Source organism: Eschrichtius robustus, chromosome 11 (assembly GCF_028021215.1).
Source record: "Eschrichtius robustus isolate mEscRob2 chromosome 11, mEscRob2.pri, whole genome shotgun sequence".
NCBI lineage: Eukaryota > Metazoa > Chordata > Mammalia > Artiodactyla > Eschrichtiidae > Eschrichtius > Eschrichtius robustus.
This window is the reverse complement of record NC_090834.1, coordinates 111,945,006-111,972,730: the sequence shown is the minus strand read 5'-3', so window position 1 is coordinate 111,972,730 and position 27,725 is coordinate 111,945,006. Positions and strand designations below refer to the sequence as shown.

General features: G+C 52.0%; 1 protein-coding gene across 2 annotated transcripts in view; it reads right to left on the bottom strand.

The window, feature by feature from the left end:
• Positions 1 to 27,725, bottom strand: part of NADSYN1 (NAD synthetase 1) — a 32,874-nt gene that overhangs the window by 4,293 nt on the left and 856 nt on the right. For both annotated transcript variants that reach the window (XM_068554668.1, XM_068554667.1), the window contains exons 2-16: positions 27,226 to 27,286; positions 25,342 to 25,458; positions 21,126 to 21,179; positions 20,582 to 20,671; positions 12,215 to 12,266; positions 9,280 to 9,368; positions 8,872 to 8,989; positions 7,984 to 8,115; positions 4,949 to 5,023; positions 3,973 to 4,097; positions 3,500 to 3,548; positions 2,932 to 3,034; positions 2,321 to 2,489; positions 1,303 to 1,438; positions 510 to 616 (exon numbers count right to left, since the gene is read on the bottom strand). In XM_068554668.1, the coding sequence (XP_068410769.1) occupies positions 510 to 616; positions 1,303 to 1,438; positions 2,321 to 2,489; positions 2,932 to 3,034; positions 3,500 to 3,548; positions 3,973 to 4,097; positions 4,949 to 5,023; positions 7,984 to 8,115; positions 8,872 to 8,989; positions 9,280 to 9,368; positions 12,215 to 12,266; positions 20,582 to 20,671; positions 21,126 to 21,179; positions 25,342 to 25,458; positions 27,226 to 27,286 (1,477 nt within the window). The remainder of the gene's footprint in view (positions 1 to 509; positions 617 to 1,302; positions 1,439 to 2,320; positions 2,490 to 2,931; positions 3,035 to 3,499; positions 3,549 to 3,972; positions 4,098 to 4,948; positions 5,024 to 7,983; positions 8,116 to 8,871; positions 8,990 to 9,279; positions 9,369 to 12,214; positions 12,267 to 20,581; positions 20,672 to 21,125; positions 21,180 to 25,341; positions 25,459 to 27,225; positions 27,287 to 27,725) is intronic.

Here is a 27,725-nt window from a genome sequence, read left to right as displayed (position 1 = left end):
TGACCGCAGCTCTCCACCCGCATCCCAAGCTCCACGCCGCCAAGGCCATTGCTGACCTGTGCTGTGGGTACTGTTTGGCCTTTGTCCCACCTGCACTCACACGGCTGGCCTCTCCCCACTTTTCAAGAGAAAGACCAACCACTCAGCCCTCCAGGTTCCCATGAGGGTGCAAAGCTGGGGTGTAAGACCCCCTGGGTCCCAGACAAGGGGGATTAAAACCTGCGCCGCCCTGAGCGGGGCTCCTTCAAGCAACCCCGAGGTGGGTGTAACATCACTCCCTGTCCCGTTAAACGGATGGCTGACGGTAGGAACAGGGTCCGGTCTGTGGGCAAGGGCCAGGATTTACAGGCCAGAAGAGATGACCGTTTTCACCTGACCCCTGTGCCTCTTCCCCCCATCGGATGCTCTCAAAGGTGCATCAGGAGCTAAGGCAGAGCGCGGGAGACACAGACACGGCTGGAGTGGCCGTGGTTCAACCAGGGGACTCATCCAGAGCAAGGGCCACACACCTCTCATCCACGTTGGCAGATCCAAGCACAAGAAGCCTGCCGGGGGCGCCCCGGGACCAGAGGCTCAGCTGAGCGAAGAGGTAGGCAATGACCATCCTCACGCGCGCCTGGACCACAGGAGGGGAACGTCATCCGCGCGGGGCAGGGGTGGGGGACGTGCATGCGAACACCGCCTCCCTGCCGCCCGGGGCAGGGGCTCTCCCAGCAGCCTCAGGAGGACGGGAAAGTTTAAGTGATGCCGGAGCTTCCAGCGTCCAGAGGGTCCGGGAGCCCGTGGTCCCCGCACCCGCGCCATGGGCTCCTGCGCTCCGCCACACAGATGGAAGGACCAAAGCCCGAGGCCGCGGTGAGACAGGGCTGCAAAGCCAGCGGGGGAGGCCGCGGTCCCTCCTGTCACTCCCTGCACTGCTGGGCAAGGCCACCCGCACCCGCAGAAAGGGGACAGAGAGACAGGACAGACCCAGGCAGCTATAGCCCAGGCCCCCTCTTTCCCTCCACGGACCACGCAGGGTCCAGCTCCCCTGCAGCCGGCTGGAAGGTGGGGCTGCGTCTGAGCCGCCCCCCAAAGATGCAGAAAACGCACGCACTTGCACACACACACCCACGTTCACAGACCCTCACGCTGATGCGCACACTCTCACGCACACGCACGCACACACACGCAGACCCCCATCCTCGTCACGAGGCCGCACACTCAGGGTCTCTCAGGCAGGCTGCCGACCCCGGTGCCGGCTGTCCCCCGGGTTCCCTGCGGCCCCCGAGTGGGGACAACGGCCCCATCTGGGAGGTACACCTGTACGTTCTGCAGGGCCAGGCTCTCCCGGCTGCTTCCTCCGTGAGCTGCAAACACAGGGCTTTTACCCGTCACCAGGCTGAAGATGCCCATGACGGCCTTCACGGCTGGGTCGATGTTGAGGCCGATGTGGCGGCTGGGAAGAGAAAGCGAAGGTGTGCAGACAGTAAAACAGAAACACAGAACACAGAATTTACCATTTTCAAGTGCCCCATTCAGCAGCAGTGAGTACACTGACGACGTCACCTCTAGTTCCAGAACTTTCCATCAGCCCAGAAGGAAACCCTGTGCCCACGAGCGGTCTCTCCCCACCCCCTCCTCTTCCAGCCCCTGAGGACAAGTGACCCACTCTCTGTCTCTGTGGATCCGCCTATTCTGGACATTTCAAAGAAATGGAATCACACAATATCTGTCCTTCTGTGACTGGCTTCTTTCACTCAGGATGTTTTCCAGGTTCATCCACGTTGTAGCCTGTGTCAGCGCTTCATTCCTTTCTAAGGCTGAATACCATCCCCTTGTATGAACAGACCACCTTTTGGCTACCTATTCAACCGTCGATGGACATTTGAGTCGTTCTGGCTGTTGTGAATACGCTGTCACGGACACAGATGTGTAAATATTTGTTCATGTCCCTGCTTTCACTTCCTTTGGGCATCTCCCTGGGAGAACTGATGGGCGGGGACGGCTTTTAGCTGAGCTCCGCATACAGAATGGGCGGCCTCTTGTTTTTCCCTTGGAGGCAGAATAAATGGAACATTCTGGATGGAGCCGAGTCTCCCTGTGTGGAAAGATGCCCTCTCTCCACCTTCCTCAGGCACAGAGGCCGCCAGGTGGAAAGGGGCAGAGGGCGGGTCACGCTCCCGGGAGGGGCGAGGGCCTGCCTGTGCTCCCAGCTGGAGGGGGGCGAGGAGGGAACCTGCTCGCCTCCGGGGTGCTCACTGACCCACAAACGTGGCCCTGGGTGGAGCTTCCCGCCGTCACCGCCACCTGGCCGTGCCCGACAACCCTGACCAGCTACCTTCCGATCTGCTGGGCGAGATCTCCGGCTCTGCTGCAAGTCTCTTGGGAGGAGTTCTCGCTGGCCATGTAGCAGGTGGTCAGGACGCGGCCGCAGAGCTCCCGGGGGTCCTGGGGGGTGTAGCTGGTCTGGTTCACAATGGTCCGGACGTCGGCCAGCACTTCCTGATCTGAAAACCACCGGACAGAAGCGCACGTGCCGTGTGCCAGGTGCCTGCACCATTTAATCCCTTCTCCACCGCCCCGTAACCTCGCCAGATCAGCCCCGCGATGCCCGTTTCTCGGCTGCGGACACTGAGGGAATGGCCGATGTCACTGCACAGAGTGACAGGATGTGAACCTTGGTTTGCCCGACCCCACGGCCCCTGTTCTTTCCTTGGGGCCACACTGCCGACACACGGCAGCGACAGGCACCTGTGGCTTGAAGGACACAGCCACGTGGGCCCTGGAAGGGACTTTAACGGCCTTGCTATCCCCAGGCCCTGGGACTTGGGTGTGACGCTGTGACATCTGAATACGACCTCCACCACGATGCCCAGGACCTGGGTTTTCCCTCTGCTTCTCCCGCAGGCTGACCCCCCGGAACCTGCTCGGGCCCCAGACGTCACCTACTTCCGTGCTTCACAGCCTCGCAGACCTGGTGGCACATGGAGTAGACGAGACAGGCGGTGGCCCCGCTGTCCACCCCGCCGCTCAGGGGCAGGAAGAACCCCGCCTGGAACGGGCCGACCAGACGGGGGTGTGAGCAGCGCCTCTGGGAAGCAATGCGCCCCCAGATGAGCCCGGCTCCCCCTGCAAAAATGAGCGCCCACAAAATACTCTCCCTGGGGGAGGGGAAAAGATGCCCTGCACGTTCCAGGATGGACTTTCTAGAAGGCAAAGGGGCCTCCACTGTGGAGGGTCTAAGGCTGGGTCTCCACGGTGAATTACAGACACGCACGATCACGAAACTGGCAGGGGGCGGGGAGTCTCGTAACTCAGTGTCATCAGACAGGACCCCAAAGACGGAGCCAAAGCTCAGTGGGACCTTTGGGCTCTGGCTAGTGTAGCCGAGGCTCCCGACTGAAGCAGAGCCAAGAAACGCTTGCATTAAAAAAAAAGTCACCAGCCAGCCGCAGGATCAAACGCAAACCAACCGGTAGAAGGAGCAGAGGGGGGTGGTGAGACACTGACGCCTTACCTGTTGGCTACGTCTTAAAAAATCCCAGAGCCAGCATGCAGGTCCGAGGCTGGGGAATGATGGGAAGCATTAGGACAGGGAGCTGCTGACCTGGTCCACAGCTCACCTGGGGGCAGGTGCCAAGGTGGGCGCAGCGCCCGTGAGAGCCACCAGCACGACGCCCGGGTCTCTGTTTTAAGCACTTCGCGTGAATGATCTCATTTGAAATCTCAAAACAGCCCCAGGGGGCAGGTGCTATCATTGGCCCCGTTGTGAAATGGCACAGGAAGGCAAGAACAGCATCTCTGTGCCCAAGGGCCCAGGGCAAGGAGCGGCAGGGCTGGGCATGGGCCAGGGGGTCCGGCTGCAGCGTCAAGTGCAGGCTCTGGAGACCAGGACACGCTGGCCCCGCAGCGCCACCTGGCGGTGCAGCAGGGGATGGGGGGGTGCCCGGGGGACAACAGGACCCCCCTCCAGCATCCCAAGGGCCCCACCTGATCTCCTCGGCGGGACTGTGGTATTTCCACTCAACAGGCTCAGAGAGAGGCTCCAGCAGGTCCTCGTGGCAGGACAGGGAGAAGTCCACCTTCACGCGGGGGTAGGGGCTCACCTTGCTAGCCTGGGAAGGACACCCCCTCAGCGCTGGTACCCGTACAGGCCCCTGGGATGACTGCAGCCAGTGGGGGGGAACACAGCTCAGAACCCCACTGGGGACCCTTCACGGCCACCAGGACGGCCAGAACAGAGGTGGATGTAGCAAACGCTGGCAGGGATGTGGGGAACCCAGAGCCCTTGCACAGCGCTGGGGGGATGTGAGATAGAGCAGTGGCTGAGGACAGTCTGGCAGGGCCTCTTACAGTTAAACAGGGAGCCACCACAGGACCCTGCAGTCCCCAGGTACATAACAAAGGACACGCAGACACGTCCACACAGACACCCGGGCATATGTCCACAGCAGCACGATTCATCACAGACAGAGCGGAAATGGTCCAGACGTGCATTGACAGATGAATGGACAAAACAGCACGTGGTCTATCCATCAGTGGAATATTATTCAGCCATAAAAAGGAATAAAGCACTAACACACGCTACAGCATGGATGAACCACAAAACATTATTCTCAGTGAAAAAAGTCAGACGCAAAAGGCCACATGTGATATGATTCCATTTCTATGAAACGTCCAGAATTGGCAAATCCATAGAGACAATGCAGACTGATGGTTGCCGGGGGCCCTGGGGGAGGTGAACGGGGAGTAGCAGCTCATGGGTCCGGGTTTCTTTTGGGTGATAAGAATGTTTTGACACTGATTGTGGTGACGCTGCTTGACTCCACGAATAAACTAAAAACCACTGAAACGTGCCGAAATCAGTGAATTGTGTGGTAAGGGAATGACATCTCAATAAAGCTGTTATTAAAAAAAATTCTGGGTCTTTGATGCGCATCCCATGTGTGTGTCTATGAGCACTTACCGCCAGGTTTCGAGATGAAATCTCTGCCCTGTAGCTTCTGACGTCCTCCAAATCCAACGTGGCAGTGAGGACTTCCTGGAGAAGGGAGTTTCAAAGAGAAATCGTGATTTCCTGTTTTGTTTTTTTCACTCACACGTCTAATTTGTTTTCATAGGTGTGCCAAATGGCACCCGATGAGTTATGCCTTCTAAGGCAGGGACTGGGGGTCCAGGGAGAGGGGACAGCCAGTGGTGCTGCCGACCCAAAGCCCTTTCCTCTTGTCGTTGCCACGAGAACTTCCATTGAATTGCCGGTGATTCGTTAATCACAGCACAGGACACAATCCTGTCAATAAATGTCTGCTGGGGCTTCTGAGAAAGCTTCTTAAAAAGACACATGAGGAGCAACGGCCCCTTTTCTGCCTTTGAATGGGGCTGCATGAAGATGGCATGGCTGGAGCTCCTGCAGCCATCCTGTGACCAAGAGGCAACTGAAAATGAAACCCACACAGAGGAAGGCCCAGATGGAGAGTGACAGAGGGGTGGAGCCAGAGCCCCGGCAGTCATCACGTCGGGGTCCTGGCCTGGACGTGCTTCCTGTGTTCTAGGAGGTGATGCTTCATTGCCTTTGAATCCAGATGAGATGGGGGTTCTGCCACTTGCAACAAATTACAGAAAAGGGAAAAGTTTTAACTCATAGACGTTATTCCTTCCCTTATGGAGAAAAAAAACACTCATCAAATTATATTATGAGGACATTGTCTCATACACACAGGTGCAGGACAGCAAGAACTGCTTCTGGGCACCACTGGGGGACACAGGGTGGCTGGGCCCCCGCTCCTGCCGCTGGGCTGGGGACAGCTACCTGTGTCAACAGTGGGCCTAACCCAAGCTGGAAACGCCCATGAAGAGACAGAGAAAAAGGAGCTGCCGCGTCCTTCGGTTCTCCTGTCATTTCCCAAGTGATGGGTCACTGAAGCCGCCAGGCTGCCTTGACAAAGCCACAGAAAGTGAGAAGACGCCAGAGGAGTGAACCCTTCCTGAGAAGGAGGCTCCAGTCCCCTTTCCCCAGAACTAGGTTAGCTTTGCACAAATGCTCGATCGAGGCTGTGAGAAGCATGTGCCCTCGAGAAGGTCAGCTGACCACGGAGGAGATGGCAGAACAGAAGGGCACTGCCCTGGCCCCAGGGCAGTGATGGCACCTCCATCCCGAACGCTCAGGCAAAATCAGAGAATTCTGGCTCAAAAGCCCCCTCCAGGGGGTGGGAGACAATGGTCCCCAGGTTTCTGTATGGCGAAGCATCACCTGTGTGCTTGCTGAAATGGGGGTTCCTGGGGGGGCCTGGACGGGGTCCAGAACCTGCAGTGACCTGCACACCTGCTCATCCTGGAGCAGGTGACCCCCCAACCCACCTGCCAGTCAATCCTGCCACCAGGTGCCTGTGGCTCTGATGTTTGGCTGAGTGTTTTGGCCAAACCGACCTGCACTAAAGCATGTTTGGAGCAGATGAACACCTAGCCGTCTGCATGGACTTCATCTTCCCCTCCAAAGCCCTTCCGTCTTTAACATGGTTAATACTGAACAAGAGGACGCCTTTGGGGACGCAGCCACTTGGAAAGCAAGGTCTGGGGGACCACGATCAGGAGAACTTTTGCAGGGAGACGGAGCGTTCCCGCTGCCGGCGCCCAGACTGCCAAACCTCGGGCTTCCCTCCGGGCGAGAAAACACCATGGGATTCTTTTCAAAGTTCCATTCCTCGGTCCATTTTGAAACCGAAGTTTGGTTTCATAACCAATTCCTTGCCAACAGCCCCAAGGAGACTGCGGAAGGCATGAAACATCACCTCGTCTGCGTGGACGCCAAGGAGGTGAAGCAACAGAAGTTACAACAGAGGGTCCTGTAGACTTCCTTATTCTGTGACACCGCTTGCCTTACTCCGGCAGAGCAATCCCCAGAGACTTTTTTTTTTTGCTACCACTTGCCTCTGTGAATGAGCATTTCCAACACGTTTCTAAAAAAACCCAAGTTGGATCCAAAGACAAGATGGGCGATGCCATATGAAGCCCATACTGACCATCTGAGGCCAGTAAAAGTGACCCTTCCCGGCAGCACTGAAAGTTACGTTGTGTTGTGTCTGCAGAATTGGAATCTATTCCCATTTTTCTGGCAGTAACAGCCATTTTCCTTCTTGGGTGCTTAAAAAAAAAAAAAAAAACCAACAGGGAGAGCCACACAATACTCTACAAGCACCTTTTCATCTCGTCTTACTCTCTGTAAAGGAAACTAATGTCCAATCACATGGGAAAGCTCTGCACCCACGTTAGTATGTGTTTTCAGAAGCAGAGGGTGTGCAGTTTTCATATTTGTGGCTCCAGTGAGGTTACGACCCCGTTGGGGGGACGTGCCCCCCGTGCCCCCAGCTGGTCATCAGCCCAGTGAGACCGGGGTGCCCCCCAGAACGAGGAGGGTGGGGGGTCTCCAATGCTGCTTCCAGAACCCGCGGGGCAGGGCCCACAGGGAACGTGTGCTGCCTTGACCTCTGGGGAAAACCCCCTAATGGCCCACCTGCAAGCCCCCTCCTGGCTCCGTCCCCACGGACGGGCTCCGCTCTCATCACGGGGACCAGGCGTGGTGTCTTCTCATTCCCGAGGACTGGCTCCAGTTCCCCGCCAGCCCCGGCTGTGGGATTCTTCAAACAAGCCCATCACGTCCTCCCGGGAACCAGGGGTCACCCCTTGTCACTACAAAGCCCGCCCCTCCTGCAGCTCCTGGCCTCTCCCTCGGCTCCAAGTGCAGCCTCGGGGGGGACCCTGCAGGGCACGTGGGGCTGATAAACTGCCGGGGATCCCATCCGTCCAGCGTGCTGTGCGGGCGGTCCCCGTAACCTCGGGGTGAGAACCCCTCCCCCACCAAGGAGGTGAAGAGGGAGCAATCAAAACCAGCAGGACCCACCACGGGGGCCATGTCAGACCCCCCCCCCCCGTCATGGGGGAGACCAGAGAACACAGCCCCTGAACCAGAGACCCTCCCGCCATCGCACGCGGGCTGGTTCATACCACGTCGTCCAGAGAGAACTGGGATCCCTGGGCAAAGATGCTGCCGTTCATGGCTATCAGGGCACAGCCGTCGTAGTACAGCCGGTCCCCGTCACAGCCCTTCTGATTGGCCAGCAAGTATATCCCGCCGTTCTGGAAAATGCAGGGGACAGCAATGGTCGACTGTGGTCCGTCACCTTCACCCTCTTCTGGCCCAAACGCATGAAGCTTCAGACCCCCCCGCGACTGTGTCGTAATTAGCCCCCCACCCCAGCAAGAAAATGTGCGCCTCCAGGGAATGCCCGCAGCTATGATGCTCTCGGCCTTCCAAGGTACCAGGCATCACACGAATCATCCATTCTCGCCTCCCAACTACCCTTCAAGGCAGGCGCTGTCACCTCCACCAGACAGGAGGAGAGATGCAGCTTCAGAGAAGACAAACCCCCCAGGCCACGAAGCCGAGATTCCGTCCCAGGAAAGAGCAAACGCGGCCCCTGGTGTCACGCTGCCAGCAAGAGGGGCAAACTCGTGGGCGTTCCCCGTGCCTTGCTGTGGTGCCAACGGGCATCCTGGTTCCCGGTCACCACGTCACTTGTCCTGAGACCAGTATGACGGTCAAGAGCCCAGGAACCGGATGGCTGGGGTGTGAGCCCAGGGGCCGCCTGACCGCCACGTGCCGAGTGTCCTGCTCCAAAGAGCAGAGGTGTCAACAGCACCTGGCCCGTAGGGCGGTTTTGAGGGTTAAGTGAGGTCAGGCAAGTGGGGCCCGGGAAACGGAGTCACGCACACCGACGGCTGCGGCTATAACCAGAGGCACCGAGCGCCCTCACGCTCAGGCCCCGCCCAGCGCTGGGCGCCGGGGTCGCAAGTGTGAGACAGACACGCTCCAGCATCCCCGCCGCCACCTACCTTGGTGGTGGCCATGGTCACCAGGTCCACCCTGGCGTGGGCTTTGCGCAGCACGTGGTGGCTGCCTGAGGCGTTGGTGAAGATCTCCACGCCGTCCAGGCCCATGTCCACGTGTGGGCTGTGGGCAGAGGAGGGCAAAGGAAAGAGACCGGTGTCCCCAACCCACCCTCCCAGCCCCGCAGCTCCCAGGGCGTCTCCCCGGCCCCAGGCCGTGACGCCAGTTAGGCTGCAAACCCCCCGCCCTCCGGGGCCCAGCGAGGATGGGATGGACGGCGCGGAGGGCAAGGCTGACCTGCGGGGTGCCCAGAGCTCCTCGCAGACCAGGCCATGACGCCAGGAAGGCTGCAAACCCCCCGCCCTCCGGGGCCCAGCGAGGATGGGATGGACGGCGCGGAGGGCAAGGCTGACCTGCGGGGTGTCCAGAGCTCCTCGCAGACCTCACTCCCGATGCAGGTGTCCCGGGTGGAGAGGACAGCGTCCCCAAAGGGCACGGTCTCCTGGGTCGGGAGACCAGAGCGCTTGAGACCCCTTGGCCATCCCGTCTGGGCCATGTACTGAACCAGGACGCCAGATGTCACGCATGAGACTTGCATGAAGGCCACGGTTTCGTTTCAAGTGCTAATGAATCCTTCCTCGACCCGGAGCATTCCCAGCCCAGGGGCCAGCAGACATCTCCTCCGCTGACCCAAGGGCCTCAGTCACACCTGGGAGCCGAGCTCTGAGCTGCCACGAGCTTGATTGTGGCTGCAACTAATTGTGACTCGGTCCCTGAAGTTTCCACGGGCCCAGATGGCCAGCAGTGTCAGCGTCCGCTGGATGCTCTTTTGACGTCATCCGTGCTCCCTGGGGTCCCATCCCCATGTCAGAAACGAACGGACTGAGCTCTTCCAAAGTTCACGCCAGCCAACGGGTCACCCAGCTCCTGAACGGCAGGGCTGGGGCGGGACGCAGGTCCCTGTGTCTCTAGGAGCTACGTTCGTGACCCCTGAGGGGTGGGAGCTTCCAGGGCAGGGACGGAGCTGCCCCCGAGGCTGCCACACAGGTCTGAGCAGTCACTGACGTGAGCAAGTGCTGACAGGGTCACCCGGGCGTGGGGCCCACCTTGGCCTCCTCTCTCGGGGACCAAGTTTCAGCTGCGCTGCCATTTCACTCAGCCAAGAAATCATCCCCGCGGGCCTGGACCACATCCCAGCACTCTTGGTTGCGTCCCCTGACGTGTGTGTTAGTGAGTTCAACTCCCTTTATGACCAAGGGCAAGAACCGAGGGGCAGGCCTGGTGTTTTCTGTTCTGATGCTTCCTGCCACGGACACAGCCCTCACCCAGGACCCCGAGCTGGCCGTCCCGGGACCACTGCACACCCTGCAATGGGTGCCTCGCATTCCTTACCACAGGGGTAGGGCTGGAATCCTGACCCCATCTTCCTGTGACAAGACCAGGGCTCGGGGCAATAGGGTGATAAACAAAGCATGCAGGGGGGGTCTCAGTGACGGGTCCCCGACCTGAATTATCCAGGTTACAGCAGTTACGGGGCTGGCTTTGCCCTGTTTCTTGAAAACTCCCCTGAACTTTAATCCACTCGCACCCAGGGCCAGTTTCTGCAACTTGCTCTCAACCAGTGACAACAAGCAGCATCCTTCCACCTGCAGGCGGCCCCCAGATTGGTTTAGGGGGGGTCACTTGGTATGTTTTTTAGGATAGCAAAGGGTCCTAGAAGAATGAAATGGAGGATTTCTCGCAGCAGGGGGATTGCTGCTGAAATTTGTTACACACACACACACACACACACACACACACACACACAGTGTTCTGGATCACGATGAACTTAAATTGTTCCCATTGCTGCAATTCACGGTCAGAAAAGTTTCCAGGTCACATGGGAGGCGACCAGACCTGGCTGAGAGCCCCTGTCCCCAACCTCAGCTGTGCCCACCCCTGACTGCCTGCGGGGGGCACCAACCCAAGCTGGCCCCTCGGACATCCTCTCTTAGGGATCAGAACCGGTGCCAGTGACTTAATCTGGCTCCGGAACAGAGGTGATCTTGGCCCAAGGGCCAGGGAAGTGAGAGGCAGGCGGAGACCCCTGGCATAAAGAGGAAATGGGTCTGGGGGCTGGTGGGATCGGGGAGAAGGGGACTCCTGCCCCACCCCCTCCCCAGATCCATCCCCGAGGTCCAGATGCGTCCCTGCCAACCTGCTCCACTGGGGAGGTTCAGTGTGTCCCCGTGAGCCACCTTGAGTGCAACAGTGAGGGGTGCAGAGAATCGGGTGTCATGGGCTAAACTGTGTCCCCCAAATTCATATGCGGAAGCCCTAAGCCCCAGCACCTCAGATGTGGCTGTGTTTGGGGATTGGGGTCTTTAAAGAGGTGATGAAGGTAAAATGAGGTCACTAGGGTGGGCCCTAATCCCATAGGACTGGTGTCCTTATAAGAAGAGGAGAAAAGCACACAGACACACACAGAGGGACGACCCCGTGAGGACACAGGGAGGAGACGGCCATCTACCCGCCGAGGAGAGAGGCCTCAGGAGGACCAGCCCTGCCCACACCTGGACCTCGGATTCCAGCCTCCAGGACTGGAGACAGTGAATGTCTGTTGTTTAAGCCACCCAGGCTGTGGTGCTTGGTTATGGTGGCCTGAACAAACTGATACACTTGGCAACCAGAATGGAAACTCAAGCAGGAGCCAAAGAAATCAGGCCCCCCCGAAACACCCCCTCTGTGCCCCTGGCTCTCAACGCCCCGCAGGAAGTGGACAGCACCGGGTCCCAGCTGTCCCACCTCAGCAGCTTCCAGGACGAAGGGGATGGTCGAGGCCCCCAGATAAGGCTGCAAAGTCAAAGCTCTTCAGGCCTGGCCAGCCAGGTGCAAAAGACAAGACAAGCCAAGACAAGACAGATTTCTGATGCTGAGTTTTCACAGAATGAACAGGCAGCCAAGGAAAGTCCTTCATGAGTTTTATAACTAGAAACCCTCCAAACTCGGCTTCTTGGGCAGTCCCTAAGCCCGAGCCCCAGCCCAGCAGGGAACAGCCGGCCGGCCGAGGTGGGGCAGGAGCCCCCTCCCCCAGGCTCTCCTGAGCCCTCTACCCCGCTGTGTGAGCCAGAGGAGAGGAGAGGGCAGGAACAGGACAGGCATCACACAGGGGAAAGGAGACGCCCACCACCCCCCACCCCCATGCTCCCGGGACCCTCCCCACTTGTTACAGACATCACCCCTTTGTTTGTGCTCCTTACACGGGCCATGGTGATGCCCGTTACTTTGACCCGAAGGGTCCTGCCCGCACGGTCCCCCCCAGAGTGACGTCTGACCGAGAACGGGTTTTCTTCTCCGAGACTCACTCACCTGCTTTGTCAGGTCCTGTATCATCCGGGGGAGAAAATAGTCCTCTGTTTGCCTGGAAAGTAAACCACCACAGATGTGAGGAGGACCATCTCGGGAAATATGCAGAACGGCACCCAAACGTAAAGCGAAACTCAAAATGAGAGCTTGGAACTGATGAGCTGGCAAAGGAACTGTCAATTTAAGGTAAAAAGGAAAGCATACGGCGACTCGATGAGGCTCCCAGGCCGCATGACAGCGAGATGCTTGGTGCTCTCCTACCATTGGCCTGGCTTCCCCACACTTTTGTAACTGACCAGGACACCATGGGGGCCTTCCTGGGACAGGCCTTCCCCCACAGCCTCTGCCTTAGCTCCCCTCTGAAGTACCTAGATAACAGTACTTGATGCACATTTCCTGAGTTGTTTTACAGATGTGAACACCCCCCCCCACCACCAGCACCAAACGGAAGAACTCCTCGATGACCGTGAACACATAGCCCCAGGCCTCCTGGAGCCTAAGGACTGATCACATTAACCCCTGTGACACCGACCTGCTGCCTCACCGTCAGCCAGTCAGAGAATTGTGCACAAGCTGATCACGTACCCTGCAAGACCCTCCTCTCCTGGCCTTGAAACATGCTTCGCCAAAACCCTTCGGGGAGCTTGAGGCTTCTCAGGGCCTGAGCCACCTCGTCTCCTTGCATGGCCCTGCAAAAAACCTTTCTCTGCTCCCAACTCTGACATTTCAGTTTGTTTGGCCTCACTGTGCATCGGGCACACGAACTCGCGTTAACACTTTCATGCACGGCATCTGAGAGGCACGTCACGGGGATTATCTGAAAAGAAGTCATATTTCCCCACGGAGAAATCCAGGTGGAATTCCTGATCAAAGTTCCTGAATCAAAATGATCACACTGCATGGACCCAACATACGGTGAGAAACCGATATCATCGCTGAAGTAATAAAACAACGTTCCAAATTGTATGAGCTGGACAGAGTTTAATACACAACTTTAGTACAAGCCATCCCACGGTCTACACTAAAAGGTAGAACTTGAACAATAGACGGTTTCCAAATCTGACCTCAAATAGGCTGTTACCAGATGCACCATTAAGACATTTGATTAACTAGATTTCTTTTTGCTTTCTTAGAATTCACAAGAACCTTCTGGGAGATTTTAGCGGCTTTTCCTTAAGTACATTTTAAAAGCAGAGAAATGGAGAGGACAATGCTGTTTCTCCCTCACTAGTCAAGGGAACAGAGACTGTAGACGTCCTCTGACCCCCCGAGCTGCCTTGGCATCCCATAATGAGCGCTCAGTTCACCGTCGGTAGGCTTGTTGATGGCGATGTTACTGCATCACAGTTTGTTTTACAGGGAAGAGATGCCCCAAGGTTTCTCCCTTCACCCTCGCCTCTCCCCTCAATTTGCACGAAGATCAATTCAGAAGCAGACGCAGGCAAGCCCGCCAGGGAACGATGCAGGTTCACCTTTGCTCCTCCCCACCCCCTGCTCCAAAACCAACCTACACCTAGCGGATGGCTCATGAGGTTCGCACAATTCATTAACGAGCCAAAGTATCAACAATAAACCCTCCGGATCGGCAGTGAGTCATTCCAAGCTGGCTTCACGTTGGCCCGACCCATCTTTCCAGCTGCCTCCACACCTGAACTCCTCCTGCTCTGCATAGCTCCTCTGATGGGATGTTCTTCTTCCTCAGCAAACATCCCCTGGAGAAACCCTAGCAGCATGTTTCCGCCGAGAAACCACTTCTGGCCATGACGATTTCAAGTCTTTTCTGGCCCCCTGGGAGCTACAAGAGCCCCCTCGACACCCCCGCCCCCCAACACCCCCGTCTTGCTGGGCTCAGATTTGGGGCATCCACCTAAGAATCTAATGAAAATGAACCTAGATTCTTAAGTTCTCTGCAGTCAAGAACTGGGCCTTTTTTTCTGTTTTCCTACAAAAGCCTGAAATAGCATCTTGAAGCTGTGATGGACTCAATAACTAAAGCAGGGACACAGTGACATAACCATTTTATCGTCACCATTTTGGCACAACTCCCGAAGGGTAAAAACTCTGTTTTGTTTTTTAACTGTACCAAAATGAAAGCTTCTGGTTCCAGCTCAATATCCACTGTCACCCTTTCTACAGGCATCATTAAATGAGTGATGGTCTGAAAGGATTCAACATTTCAACATTAGAAATGGAGAAAAAGAAAAGTGAACTAGAGATCTATACTGGCATAGAATTAGAGACAACAGAAGCCAATGCAAGATTGCAAGGGTAATCAGACAGTAGAAGATAAAAAGCGAGCTCAAAACTAAGAAAATAATTTGAAAAATTAAAACATTTGAAGATATGAAAACATATTAGGTGCATCAAAGAACAGAACAGATAGGGAACCCTTGGGTACTGTTGGTGGGAATGTAAATTGCTACAGCCACTGTGGAAAACAGTATGGATGTTCCTCAAAAAACTAAAAATAGAGCTACCATATGATCCAGCAATCCCAATATTGGGCATATATCTGAAGAAAACAAAGATATAATTTGAAAAGTTAAATGCACCCCAATGTTCATAGCAGCACATTTACAGTAGCCAAGACATGGAAGCAACCTGTGTCCATCAGTAGATGAATGGATAAAGAAGATGTGATACATATACACAATGGACTACTACTCAGCCATAAAAAAGAATGAAATTTTGCCATTTGCAACATTGTGGATGGACTTGAAGGGCATTATGCTTAGTGAAGTAAGTCACATAGAGAAAGATAAACACTGTATGATATCACTTATATGTGGAATCTAAAAAATAAAACAAACTAGTGAATATAACAAAAAAGAAACAGACTCACAGATATAGAGAACAAACTAGTGGTTACCAGTGGAAGAGGGAAGCTTGTTTCAGAAGCTGATCACAGGAATCTCTCCTTGGATGAAAATCAGAGGCCCCATGACCTGCAACCAGGGATTATACATACTAAAAAAGTCATCATTTGAAGGACTCTCTCTCCAGCTTAGATGAAAGGACCCTTATCAGGTATTCGTAAGTAGCTCAAGCACAGTGAAACAAGGGAACTGACTCGAGTTCATATTTCCCACTTACGAGGGGTCTCTGCATCAGACTGGTCTACAGAAAGGACTGCTGACCCAAACAACACCCACCCCAGGATGAGAAGAAGACAGCAGTGGTAGACAGCTGACCCAAGAATCTGGACCAGACCCATTCTACTAATTCAATTTACTGTTTACCAAATATTTGTCTCCCCTATCAACATTAAAGTTATTGTTTTACTTCTAACCATACCTTTGCCCCCAAAGTTCGGATGGAAAGAAAATTCTCTAGTGAAGTTGTCACAGAGTATAAGTACTCGTGACATGTACCACTGCTTGCTTTAAGTCTACTGCTAAAAGCACATGTAAAGTGTTTCCGTGACAATTCAGTATAATTGATAAAATGTATAGCCTATAAAAGGTTTCCTTGCTAGCATACTTCTGTGCTTGTTCACTGAGTCTGATTAGTTTCCCCAACGTGGATAACTAGGCATATATATTTGTTTATATCTATATCAAGCTGGCCTAGCACCGAGTGATATGATGGACCCATGGCAGGCAGCAACCACCCTGGCATCGAGGGACAAATATTTTGATCATAAATGCTTTCTATCAAAAGATCTGCAATCAAAAGAGGAAAATGATGGAGGAAATTTTCACATGTTGAGGTATGGGGAAGTCATTCTGGCTTATACATGATTTAACTTAAACTTTATACTAACCAGAATGACCTGTTTTGTGGCCTATCAAACATGCATTGTACATCTGCTTTAACCACTGAAGAAAAGAGTAGATTCAAAAATCAAAATAGAGTAACTGTGGTTCAGGCATCCAAAATAGAGCTGGATGGCCATTGTGGGTGTGGTTTCAGACATGCTCCAGTATTACTGAGAACTTGAATTTTCTGAACTGTATCAGACTCAAGGACACCACTAGCTGTCCTCAAAACAGTATCTGCTAGCTGCCAATTGCAAACTTATGTCCTCAAGGTCTCCTCTTGTAACTATGAAATCTTTTACTTTAGGAATAGCAGCAAACGAGACAGCTCAAGCCATAGCCTCCCAGCAGAGGGCTCTAGATTCTTTAGCCAGAAGGCTACTAGACGATAAAATTGCTTTAGATTATATTTTAACAGAAAAAGGGGGCATGTATGTAGTGGCCAATAGTTCCTGTTATGTATGTATTAATATCACATCAGAAGTTAAAACCTATTTAGATAAAATCAGACAAAAGGCAGCTTGGCTCCAACGAATGTCATCCCAAAAAGCTGGATTTGATCTCTTAAGAAATATCTTTTCATGGATCCCAGCAAGAATAAGGTCTATGTTTGAGGGACTGGTTAAACTAGGTATTATCGTTTTGTGTTTGCTATGATTTATATCGCTTTTTGTCATAACTCTCTACTTGCTGTTCATCTTGTATCCTTAAGTCCAAAGTCTTGGCCTAATCTGGGGATTTGTGAGTATTTGCAATCAAATTTGAAACAGTTTCATTCCTCAAAACTTTGTTAGGCCTACATCCCTCTTCAGTAGGAAGCAGCCAGAGCGGTCATGGCCCCCTTTCCTCAAGACTCAGGAATGATTAAAAGGCGGGGGGACTGAAACCATGCCCCCTAGAGTTAACAGAGTTAACAGAAGCTGATGGCTAAAAGGAATTCTTGAGCTTGTCTTGCAGAGCAGCAGATTGGGGAACAGCTTGTTAAAACCCCTCTGCTTGTAAACCGCCTTTACTGATGTAGCTCACTTTAGTTATTTTTTTCTTTCTTTTTTTCCTCTCTTTAATTGAATACGTTCCCAGCTTCACGTAGCCCAGTTGTTTTACAAGAACGTGGAGGTTGGCTCATCGGTTACCAGGGAAACCAGCAAAGGGGCACGTCCCTTACCGCCCCTTTGATAAACTGTCATAGTGGAGATAGTTCTGATCTAAAGATTAGAACAGTCGTCACTAGCTGGGGCTGGGGGGCAAGTATGTAGGCATTTACTGATTAGGCTCTATGACTAAGAGGGAAGGTGAGTCAGGTGAGTGGGGTGTAGGTGAGGCGGGGACTGGTCCAGCAGGGATGTACAGAGAGCCAAGAGAGCAGCCATCTTGGGTGGCCTGACTGCACAGCTGCAAACCTCAGCATCTCAGCATTTGGTTTGCTGCATGTTGGACGAATGGATGTGTCCACAGTAACAGACTTGTGATTGGCATCTGAAGTAGGGTGGGGGGCAGTTCAGTGGGGCTGAGCCCTGAACCTGTGGGGTCGGACACTACCTCCAGGTAGACAGTATCAGCACTGAGTTCATTGCCTGGTGGTGGCAGAATCGTAGAAGGCTACTGGATGCTGAGTTCCAGCAAATGAGTGACTGACAGGGGAAGACAGTCATCCAGGAGGCTGAGCAAACCCAGGAGGGGAGAGAAGTCCCAGAGAACTGTGACAGGGAGGGGCTGCCGGCTGTGCAGCCAGCCTGGGGGAAAATGAGCAGACTGGGGCAGGAAGTGCCTGTCTGTCTGTGGGAGGAGTGTTGGGCGAGAACAGAGATTGAAAGCAAAGGAACTTGACACTGGTCGACTCCAGGCAGGAGAAATGAGTGAAGAAACACGGATTCAGAACACAATCTGCAGCTCAGTTGTGAACGTAGATATTGGCCGATCGTGAAACACTGAGCTGTGACTGGTTAGAGAGAAACAGCAAGCCCAAAATGGAGTCATCTGCCCCAAGACAGGAAACCAAGACTTAACTGCAGTTTCAACCTTTAAGAACAGTCAGTCTGACATGTCCTGATCACACTGGGGAGGCAGGCTCTGCACGATGAAGACCCTGCTGTTACTATTCACAAGAGCCAAGACATGGAAACAACCTAAATGTCCATCGACAGATGAATGGATAAAGAAGATGTAGTATATATATGCAATGGAGTATTACTCAGCCCTAAAAAAGAACGAAATAATGCCATTTGCAACAACATGGATGGACCTAGAGATGATCATACTAAGTGAAGTAAGTCAGACAGAGAGAGACAAATACCATATGATATCACTTATATGTGGAATCTAAAATATGACACAAATGAACTTTATCTACAAAACAGAAACAGACTTGCAGACATAGAGAACAGACTTGTGGTTGCCAAGGGGGAGGGGGGAGGGGGAGGGAAGGATTGGGATTTGGGATTAGCAAATTAGACTATTACATACAGAATGGATAAACAACAAGGTCCTACTATATAGCACAGGGAACTATATTCAATAGCCTGTGATAAACCATAATGGAAAAGAATATTTTAAAAATGTATATATATATACATATAACTGAATCACTTTGCTGTACAGCAGATATTAACACACCATTGTAAATCAACTATACATCAATTAAAAAAAAAAAAGACCCTGCTGTTCCCTCCGTATCAAAGAGGAGGGCCTGGCCTGAAACTATCCTAACTTTTCTCTCGCTAATACCTTCTTGTCCTGTCCTTCTGCCTATAAAAACCTTCCATTGTGTACAGCCCCTTCTATTTACTAGTGGGAGGCTGCCCAGTTCCTGAATCATTGAATAAAGGCAATTAGATCATCAAATTCACTCAGATGAATATTTGTTTTTTTAAACAAACTTAACCAGGAAACTGTGAAGTGCCCATGTTAGGAAGAGGAGGTCAGAGAGACTAACGGTGAGGGCTGAACTGTGTGCCAAATCCTGTCCTTCCAGAGCAGGAGGCCACGAAATGGCAATGTCTGCACATGAGTTAGAAATATCAAGGCGGAACCCAGAGGCTACAGGAGAAAGGAGAAAAATGGAAAATGGAAATGGACAGCTATGGGGAGCAGGGCTCGGAGACGGGGCAGATTGGGGGGGGGGGTTTGCGTATTTCTTTTTTGTTATCAATCTTATAGAATTATTTATGAATTACAAACCCATATTATTATATAAAAGAGCAAACTATTTGTACTATGGATAAAGGAACAAACCACTGGACGAATCTCAAAAGCATCATGTTAAGCTAAAGAAACCGGTTACAAAGTAATGTACATGGTGTGACTCCATTTGTATGAAATCTAAGAAAGGAGAAGACTAACCTTGGGGGCATCAGCTGGAAAGGGGCAGGGGTGCCACGGACATGGCTCTATCTTCTTCAGGGTGTGATTGCACAAATGCACACAATTGTCAAAAAAGAAAGCTCCTAAAATCTGCATATTTTATTGCATGTTATTTATACCTCACTAAAAAAGTGTAAAAGTGAACACTATTTGATACAACATTCCCAATTGTAAAGAGAATTTTTGTCATATTACTACTTGATACTACATGACTTTTATAATATTTAAAGCATTCAGAGCACAGAAAAAAAATCTTTTTAAATTTTAACTAACACTGGCATATAAATTTAGATAAGAGAGGGAAATCCTGAATAGATACTAGCAAATGGAAACAAAGTTTAACATACCACCTCCATTTGGAGCTTATAAAGACATGCAAAGACTTACCATGTTCATCTCAACATATGCTAAGAAGAAATGGGAAAAAGACAAAAATGCCTGTTATCAAAGACATTTGTTCTAGAAATGATCTAGAATATTGTTCTAGAAACGCTGGCCAAGAAAAGTAGTTTTGAAAATGAACTGAGGGATGTAAATATTAGAAAGAAGTAAAGTTAGTTTTCTATTATATAATTTCTACTTGAAAAAGAACACTAACTAAGAAAATCAATAGAATAACTACTAGACCCAATAAGAGAACGTAGTAAGGTGGCCAATTACAAAAGCAACACACAAAATCTCAAGTTTTCCTACATAAAAATATTAACCACTTAAAAATATCATGTTAAAGATTCCATTTGTAATAGCAGCAACAATAAATAGACAGGAATAACTATAAGAAGAATATAGGGCAGGGGTTCTCAACTGGGGATGATTCTGTCCCCAGGGGACACTTGGCAATGTCTGGAGACATTTTAAATTGTCACAAATGGACGTGTCTATCAGGTGGAGGCCAGGGATGCAGCTATACACCTTTCCGTGCATAGGACAGACTCCCCACGACAAGAATGATCCAGCCCAAAGCAACGGGGCTGGAGCTGGGAAACCCTGATATACAGGATCAGATGTATAATGACGGATGACGGGTGACTGATGATTGAGAGTTTCATGTGGTCTGTGATAAGTGGGTTATAAATTAACCAGCAGGGTCAAAGCAGCCATATCTAAGTGACAGGCACTGTGGGGCAGGGACTTCGCCCGGAATTCGCGTCCATCTCCCCCACGACCTGCACAAGCTACGCACAGGAAGATGTTTCATAAGCATTCAAGAAGCGGTCACAAACCAGCTCCTGCGCGTCGGGCAGCGACTCACCGACTCCTGGACCACGGGGTAAACCAGCGCAGCTCTCGGTAGTTGCCTTCATTGGCCAAGGCCATTTTGGGTCTGATGAGCAGGATCTTCCTACAGGCAGGGGGACAAGGCCACTCCCGAGATGAACACGCCCCATGACAAGGAGCAGCCGCCGGTCCGTCCGCCCCGACAGTCGACGGGGACAGGGCAGCCAAGACCCGGCAGGGGGGCACTTGCGGGCAGCTGATGTCCAGGGTCTGCGAGGGGGCATGACAAGGCCTCTCCCCCTGGACTGACCTCCCAGCAATGGGGCCACGTGTCCCCAAACCCCACCCCGTGGTCTCTCTCTTTCTAATAGCTGAAGGTGTCAGTGGTGGCAGAGACCAGGAGCAGTGCCACTTGAGTCACCTGCCTGGTACACCAGCCCCCACTAAGGTAGGTCCAGAAGAAGCCTCCCTGCACATGGCCCCCGGGGACCATGCCCCAGGGCACTGGCACGAGTGCCCGCAGGCCCCTAGAGCTCAGGGGAGACAGGCAGGTCACTCTGCTCCCGGCGGTCACCTACCTGTTGAGAAATATCACCCTGCAGTTGTAGCGGACGTTTCGGTGCATTATGGGCCTGCGGAGAGAGGGGACGCACACACTTGTTGGCAAAGAGCAGAGTTATGTGTCTGTTTCGAAATGAAGTTTCTCTGTCCTTTATGAGAATCAGAAGGCTCCCCTGTGGCTTTCTCAAACCAAAGTTAACAACAAACCCAAGTGTTTCTGCCACAGCGTAGGCTCTAAATGGGAGAGAGTCTTCTAAATAGAGCACCAAGTCCCTCCCTGCTCAGGGCTCTTCCCCTCCTCCTGGAAGTTTCTCGGGCCTTCCAGTGGCTCCCTCCCTCCTTTTCTCACATCCCTGCTGTCACATCGCCTCTTCATCCCCTGCTGGCCTCAGGCACTAGCCCCTGTGCCTCCCCAATTCTCCCTCCCAGCACCTCTCCTGACCCGAACACCCCTTCCCCAGAATGCAGGCTGCAGGGCAGGGGCAACGGGTCCGAGGGGCCGGGGCTGGGGTGGGGGGTGGTAGGCGCTGAGCAGATCTGCTCACCCCTCTGTCTGGACCCTTTTCAGGATAGACATTGTGTTTTACATCTCCTCCCGGACCACCTGGTAGCTTCCTCCTCTGCAGGGGAGGGGACCAAAGCTCCAGAGGCTGGGGTGCTCTGCTGGCCACTGGCTGGGGCAGAGCTGGGCCAAGACGGGGCAGAGCTGGGGCAGAGCTAGGCAGAACTGAGCAGAAATGGGGCAGAGCTGGGGCAGAGCTAGGTGGAGCTGGGCAGAAATGGGGCAGAGCTGGAGCAGAGATGGGGCAGAGCTGGGGCAGAGCTTGGGGCAGAGCTGGGCAGAGCTGGGCAGAGCTGGGGCAGAGCTGGGAAGAGTTGGCCAGAGATGGAGCAGAGCTGGGGCAGAGCTGGGGCAGAGCTAGGCGGAACTGAGCAGAAATGGGGCAGAGCTGGGGCAGAGCTAGGTGGAGCTGGGCAGAAATGGGGCAGAGATGGGCAGAGATGGGGCAGAGCTGGGAAGAGATGGGGCAGAGCTGGGGCAGAGCTAGACGGAACTGGGCAGAAATGGGGCAGAGCTGGAGCAGAGATGGGGCAGAGCTGGGGCAGAGCTGGGAAGAGTTGGGCAGAGCTGGGGCACAGCTGGGCAGAGCTGGGCAGAGATGTCAGAGAAGGCAGAGCTGGGCAGAGCCCAGGTGTTGGAGCCCAGCTCAGGGTGAGAGTGCAGGAGCTCAGGGCAGAAGCCATCAGGCACCAGGGGAGGATGCCCTTAAGGGGTACCTAAGACGATGGATTGTCAGATAAAACTAATAAGACAAATAAATAAATGCCCTGGGACATGAGTAAACAAAGCAGTGATGCAAGAGGAAATAAAACCAACCATTAATAGTGTGGGCTATCAAGTCAGGTGGCCAGCTTCCAATCCCGCTTTGCACTGGCTAAGTCCCGCTACTCTGGGTTCCTCCTCCCAGAGGGACTGAAGGACGGGATGCAAGTGGGGGTGCCCCCAGTTGTGGCCACGGCACACGGATGCCACCAGCAAGGACTCCCACCGCTGTGGTTTCTAATCCTCCCCGGGCCAGACCAAAACCTGCCTGTGTTCACATTTATACAAAAATGTGTTCAACGCAGGAGGTAAACTTATATTTTAAACAAAACAGAGACCCTCAGTGAATATCCGATTTCCAATTGGAGTAAGCCTCTTGAACAAAAACAAAAACAAACAAAAAGCATTACGAGGAAAATTGAAAGCTCAAAACATAAAGTTAAATAGCAAACAACATACAAGTAAAAGTATTTTTATCATATGTGGGAATGGGTTGATATTTTTCACATATAAAGAACTCTTAAAATAAATTAGACACAGACGCTTCAATTGTAGGCTAAAGAACAAGTGTCACAAATGGCCAAAAAACAAACAAGAGAGTTCAACTTCCTAAATCATGAAAACAAATAAATAAGATCTTTTTTTAAAAAAAGTTATTGCGCGTTTTAAGATTCTCTCTATTTTGTTTCTTTAAGTTTTCTTTATTTTGAGCTAGCCCTTTGTGATCAGCGCTAAGGATAACACGCCTTCAAAAACAGGGCAGGAAGGAGGCTCAGCACCTTTCTCCTGGAGGATAATTTGTAAAGACAATTTCAGACAGAGAATATCAATGACATCATGGTATGACGGTTGTTTTCTTCAGTTGTGCTTACAGATCCAGATAAATGCTGGATTTCCAAAGAAAAATATCTTTAAATATGATTGTTAACACTTTGAGGGCAAAAAGCAGAAAAATTATAATCGGATTACAAGTTCAAGGTCTACAGAGGAAAGTGGAACAAAGAAAACACACAAAAGACAACGGGAAAAACAAAAAAGAAAACAACATGATGACTAGGACATTTAATAAAGTGGCCAGAATCAGTCCATGTGGTGGGCTGCGTAAAGGCCCCCAATGAGGTCCCCGTCCCGATTCCTAGGACGTGTGAGCATGTCACCTCATGTGGCAAAGGGTACCTTGCCGATATAACAAAGTTACAGACCCTGAGATGGGAGATTATCCCGGACTCTCTGGGGCCCTCATCATAACCACAAGGGTCCTTCTGTGAGGGAGGAGGGACAGTTGGAGGGCACGTGGCAGTGGAAGCAGGGGTTGCAGTGATATGATCGCTGGCTTTGAAGATGGAGGGAAGGGGAGGGGCCGCGAGCCAAGGGATGCGGCCCTCCAAGCTGGGCTCTTCCAAGGAAACCAGTTCTCCCCCAACAGCCTCCAGAAGCCCAGCCCTGCTGACCCATTTCAGACTTCTGACCTCCACACCCACAAGACAACAGATTTATGTGGTTCTGTGTGTCGCATCTGTGGTACTCTGTCACACAGCAGCAAAAGAGGAAACAAACATGGTCCCTGTATCAAGAATGATAGTAAATGCGAACAAACTGGGTTAAAAATCTCATCTGTTCACTGCTTAAAAGAGACCCTACTACACAGATGTCGCAGCGGGTTGAAAAGGAAGTGCAGAACACGTGCAGGGCCGAGGAAAAGAAAGCAAACTCGGCTACGTTCACACCACGTAACACAGAAGGAAGGATGCAAACAGAAACAAAATAAAGGCCCACCAGTGGGCTCTGGTTACACAAAGCACATCACAGACACACTCAAGAATAGTCCTAGGCCAGAGCCCTACCCACGTGACCTGCACCCGTGGAAACTATACCCTATGGACCTACACGCAGACCTCATTTTATTGCACTTTGCTTTACTGTGCTTTGCAGGTATTGCATTTTTTTTTTTTTTAATTGAAGGTCTGTGGCAACCCTGCATTGAGCAAGTGTATTGGCGCCATTTTTCCAACAGCTTTTCCTCACTTCCAGTCTCTGTGTCACATTTTGGTAATTCTCGCAATATTTCAAACTCTCCACCAGGAAAAAGATTACAACTCCCTGAAGGTTCAGATGATGGTTAGCATTTTTTATCAATAAAGTATTTTTTAAGTAACGTAAGTACGTATATTTTTAGACATAATATTGCACGCTTAATAGACTACAGTATAATGTAAATGTAACTTTTATATACAGTGGGAAACCAAAAACTTTGTGACTCACTTTATTGCTATATTTGGCTTTACTGCAGTGGTCTGGAACCAAACGTGCAAGGTCTCCAAGGTCTGCCTGTAGACAACGTGGGCCTACAGCTATGGCACCTACACCATATACATCTACACTTATGGAACCTGCATCTGTGGACCCTACACTATACGGACCTACACCTATGGAACATACACCTATGGACCTATACCACATGGACCTATACCATATGGAGGAACCTACACCTATGGAACCTACAGCTATGAAAGCTACATTTATATACCTACACCCTCTGGAACCATATGGTCAGCATGTCGATATGGAGTGATGTGGAACCATCCCAAGACTTACCATTAAGTAAAGAAAGAGCTATACATGTGAAAGGGAGACCCTGTGCTCTCAGCTGTGCAAAGTGTGTTCCCACATGCACAGTAGCATCTGGAAGAGCACACAAAAAAAATCTCCCAAGAGCTGCCTCCGCTGGGGGAGTTAGGTACCTGCAGGGCTAGAGAAGGAACAAACTCCACTTCTCTACAAGAGGCCTTCTGTATCTTTGAAATGTGCAGATTCCACCTCCCTGACGTTAGGATGGCTCCAGACATACGACGCCCTTGAACTTGCCTCTTTCCAAGCTTGCCTTTCCCCATGCTCACGCCGGCACTTACATTCCCACATCACAGATGATATCCTGAGTGACTGGAGACTCCAGAAGGGCAGCCAGGACCTGGAGCGAATGCAGGAGGGTGTCCGACTCGTAATAATGATCCCAACATCCGTAGCCACTGCAGAGGGAGGAAGCAGAACAGTGAGCCCCTGAGACACACCGGGTGGGCCCGGGGGCAGGGGTGGGGCAGGGGCCTAGGGGCCTAGCGAGTCAGAACGTGCAGGGGTGCAGCCCAGGCCTTGGTATCTTTATAAAGCCTCCCAGGAGATTCTATTGTGCAGCCAGACTTAGAATCACTGCTACAAAAAAAACCCAAAAAACGATGCTTTTTATTGGAAATTCATGGACTGGGCCCCACCCACTTCTCACAGTTGTCAGTTACAACGAGAAATTCTCTCTCATGTCACAAAGTGTCTGCTCTTGGATTTGTTTTTTTAACCTTCAATGTAGCCCAAATCCCACTAATCTACAAGAAAGGGATGCAAAAGAAACAAAGCTGGACCCAGAGAAAAACATTCCTCAGGCAAAGGGACCATGAATAATCATTCGAATGCCACTCACACAGCTACTCCTGAGTTTCTTGCTATAGATACTGAAGCTTGTAGTGGGCTGAATGGTGTCCCCCAGAAAGATGTGTCCACGCCCTAACCTCCAGAACCTGTGGATGTGACCTCATTTGGAAAAAGTGTCTTTAGAGATGTAAGTGAAGAATCTGGAGATGAGATGACCCTGGCCCTAAATCCAGTGACAAGTGTCCTTACATGAGACAGAAGGAGGAAAAGCCATGGAGAAGAGACGGGGCTGGGGCTGGAGGGGTGCGGCCACAAGACAAAGAACTGGGAACCAGAAGCTTGAAGAGGCAGGAAGGACCATCCCCTGGAGCCTTGGAGGAAGTAGGGCCCTGCTGACACCTTGATTTTGGACTTCGGGCCTCCTGAACCGTGAGAGAATAAATTCCTGCCGTTTTAAACCATCCAGTTTGTGAAACTTTGTTACAGCAGCCCCAGAAAAAACTAATACAATGCTCGATGAGGTCCTAACAGGGGAAGTGGGTTGAGAGTAATTTCTCAGTCTGGGAGTCCCAGTAACGAAATGTACAGAATTTGTAAAGTACTATTTTATTTTCTTTTATTTATTTTACTATTTTATTTTATCTTATTTCACTTCATTTTATCTTATTTCCACACCGCATGGCTTGTGGGATTTTAGTTCCCCAACCAGGGATGGAACCCTGACCCTCGGCAATGACAGCGTGAAGTACTAACCACTGGACCACCAGGAAATTCTCTGTAAACCACTTTTAAATCTTCACAAGGTCCTTCCCACTACGCATGGCCCGGAAGTGACGTTGCAAACGCCGAGCAAACTTTGCACACATGAACACAAACCCCCAAACCGGTCTTTGCCATCCTTAATGCCTTGAAAAGCATTCCTCTCGGCCTCTGGTTCTGATAAAGGGGAGAGCCTGATTCTTAGATGAAAACGGGGTCGAGACCTGGGATGTCCTTTCCTCTCCAAGGACAGACTCCTGCCTCAGAGACTGTCACTTCCTTACCTCCCAGGCCACATGTGATACCAAACACCAATGCATTGCCAGACGTCCAGCCAGCTTTGACATCAGCCCCGGACTGGGAAATGTCAGCCTCTCTACGAGCTCCTGTGTTACCCGACATAGGAATCTGGGATCACCCAGCCTTGCTGGGCCCGCTCTTGTTCAAGGGTGCCAAGCAAGCACACTCACGGGCTTCTGATGGTCTCCTAAATGGGCCTGCATGTCCGCAGTTCTCAATGCCCGCCGCCTCCTTCCTTGCCCTTTCGGCTGAGGGGAGCTGATATAGACGCCTCTACCTGCCCACCCTGGGGTGTCTGTGTGTTCTGCTCTCACCATATTTCCAGTTCTGGTCCAAGCCTGTATCTTGCTCCTTTGTGTTTGGCAATTTCAATACCTACATGTACAGAGAGAGAGAAAGAGGGGCAATTTCAGCACCTACAACTGGTCCAAAGGCAGATCCAACCCTCTGCTGCCATAGGTGTCGTAAAAAACCAAAGGGCATCTCCCAGACCCTGCTGACACCTGCAGGAAATGAGACACAGGCAGGGCCTGCAGGGCTGACCCTCAGCACCAAGGAGGAGGAGGGCAGGGGCGGGGTGGGGGGGTCACACACTGGTAGTTTATTAACCAGCAGATGCAGAAGACCCTGTGTAGGGAGAAGGCAGGACCCAGAGGCACCAGCAGCAGGAACCAGCTGCCTCTGGGTTTGAACAGCAGGCTGGGGAGGAAAGGCTGGCCAAGTGGAGACTCAGCTCTGGCCACCGAGACTGCCTCTCTTTACTCCAGCTAGATTTGCTCTGAGCTCTGATGAGATGAAAGCAGGTTGAGATTGA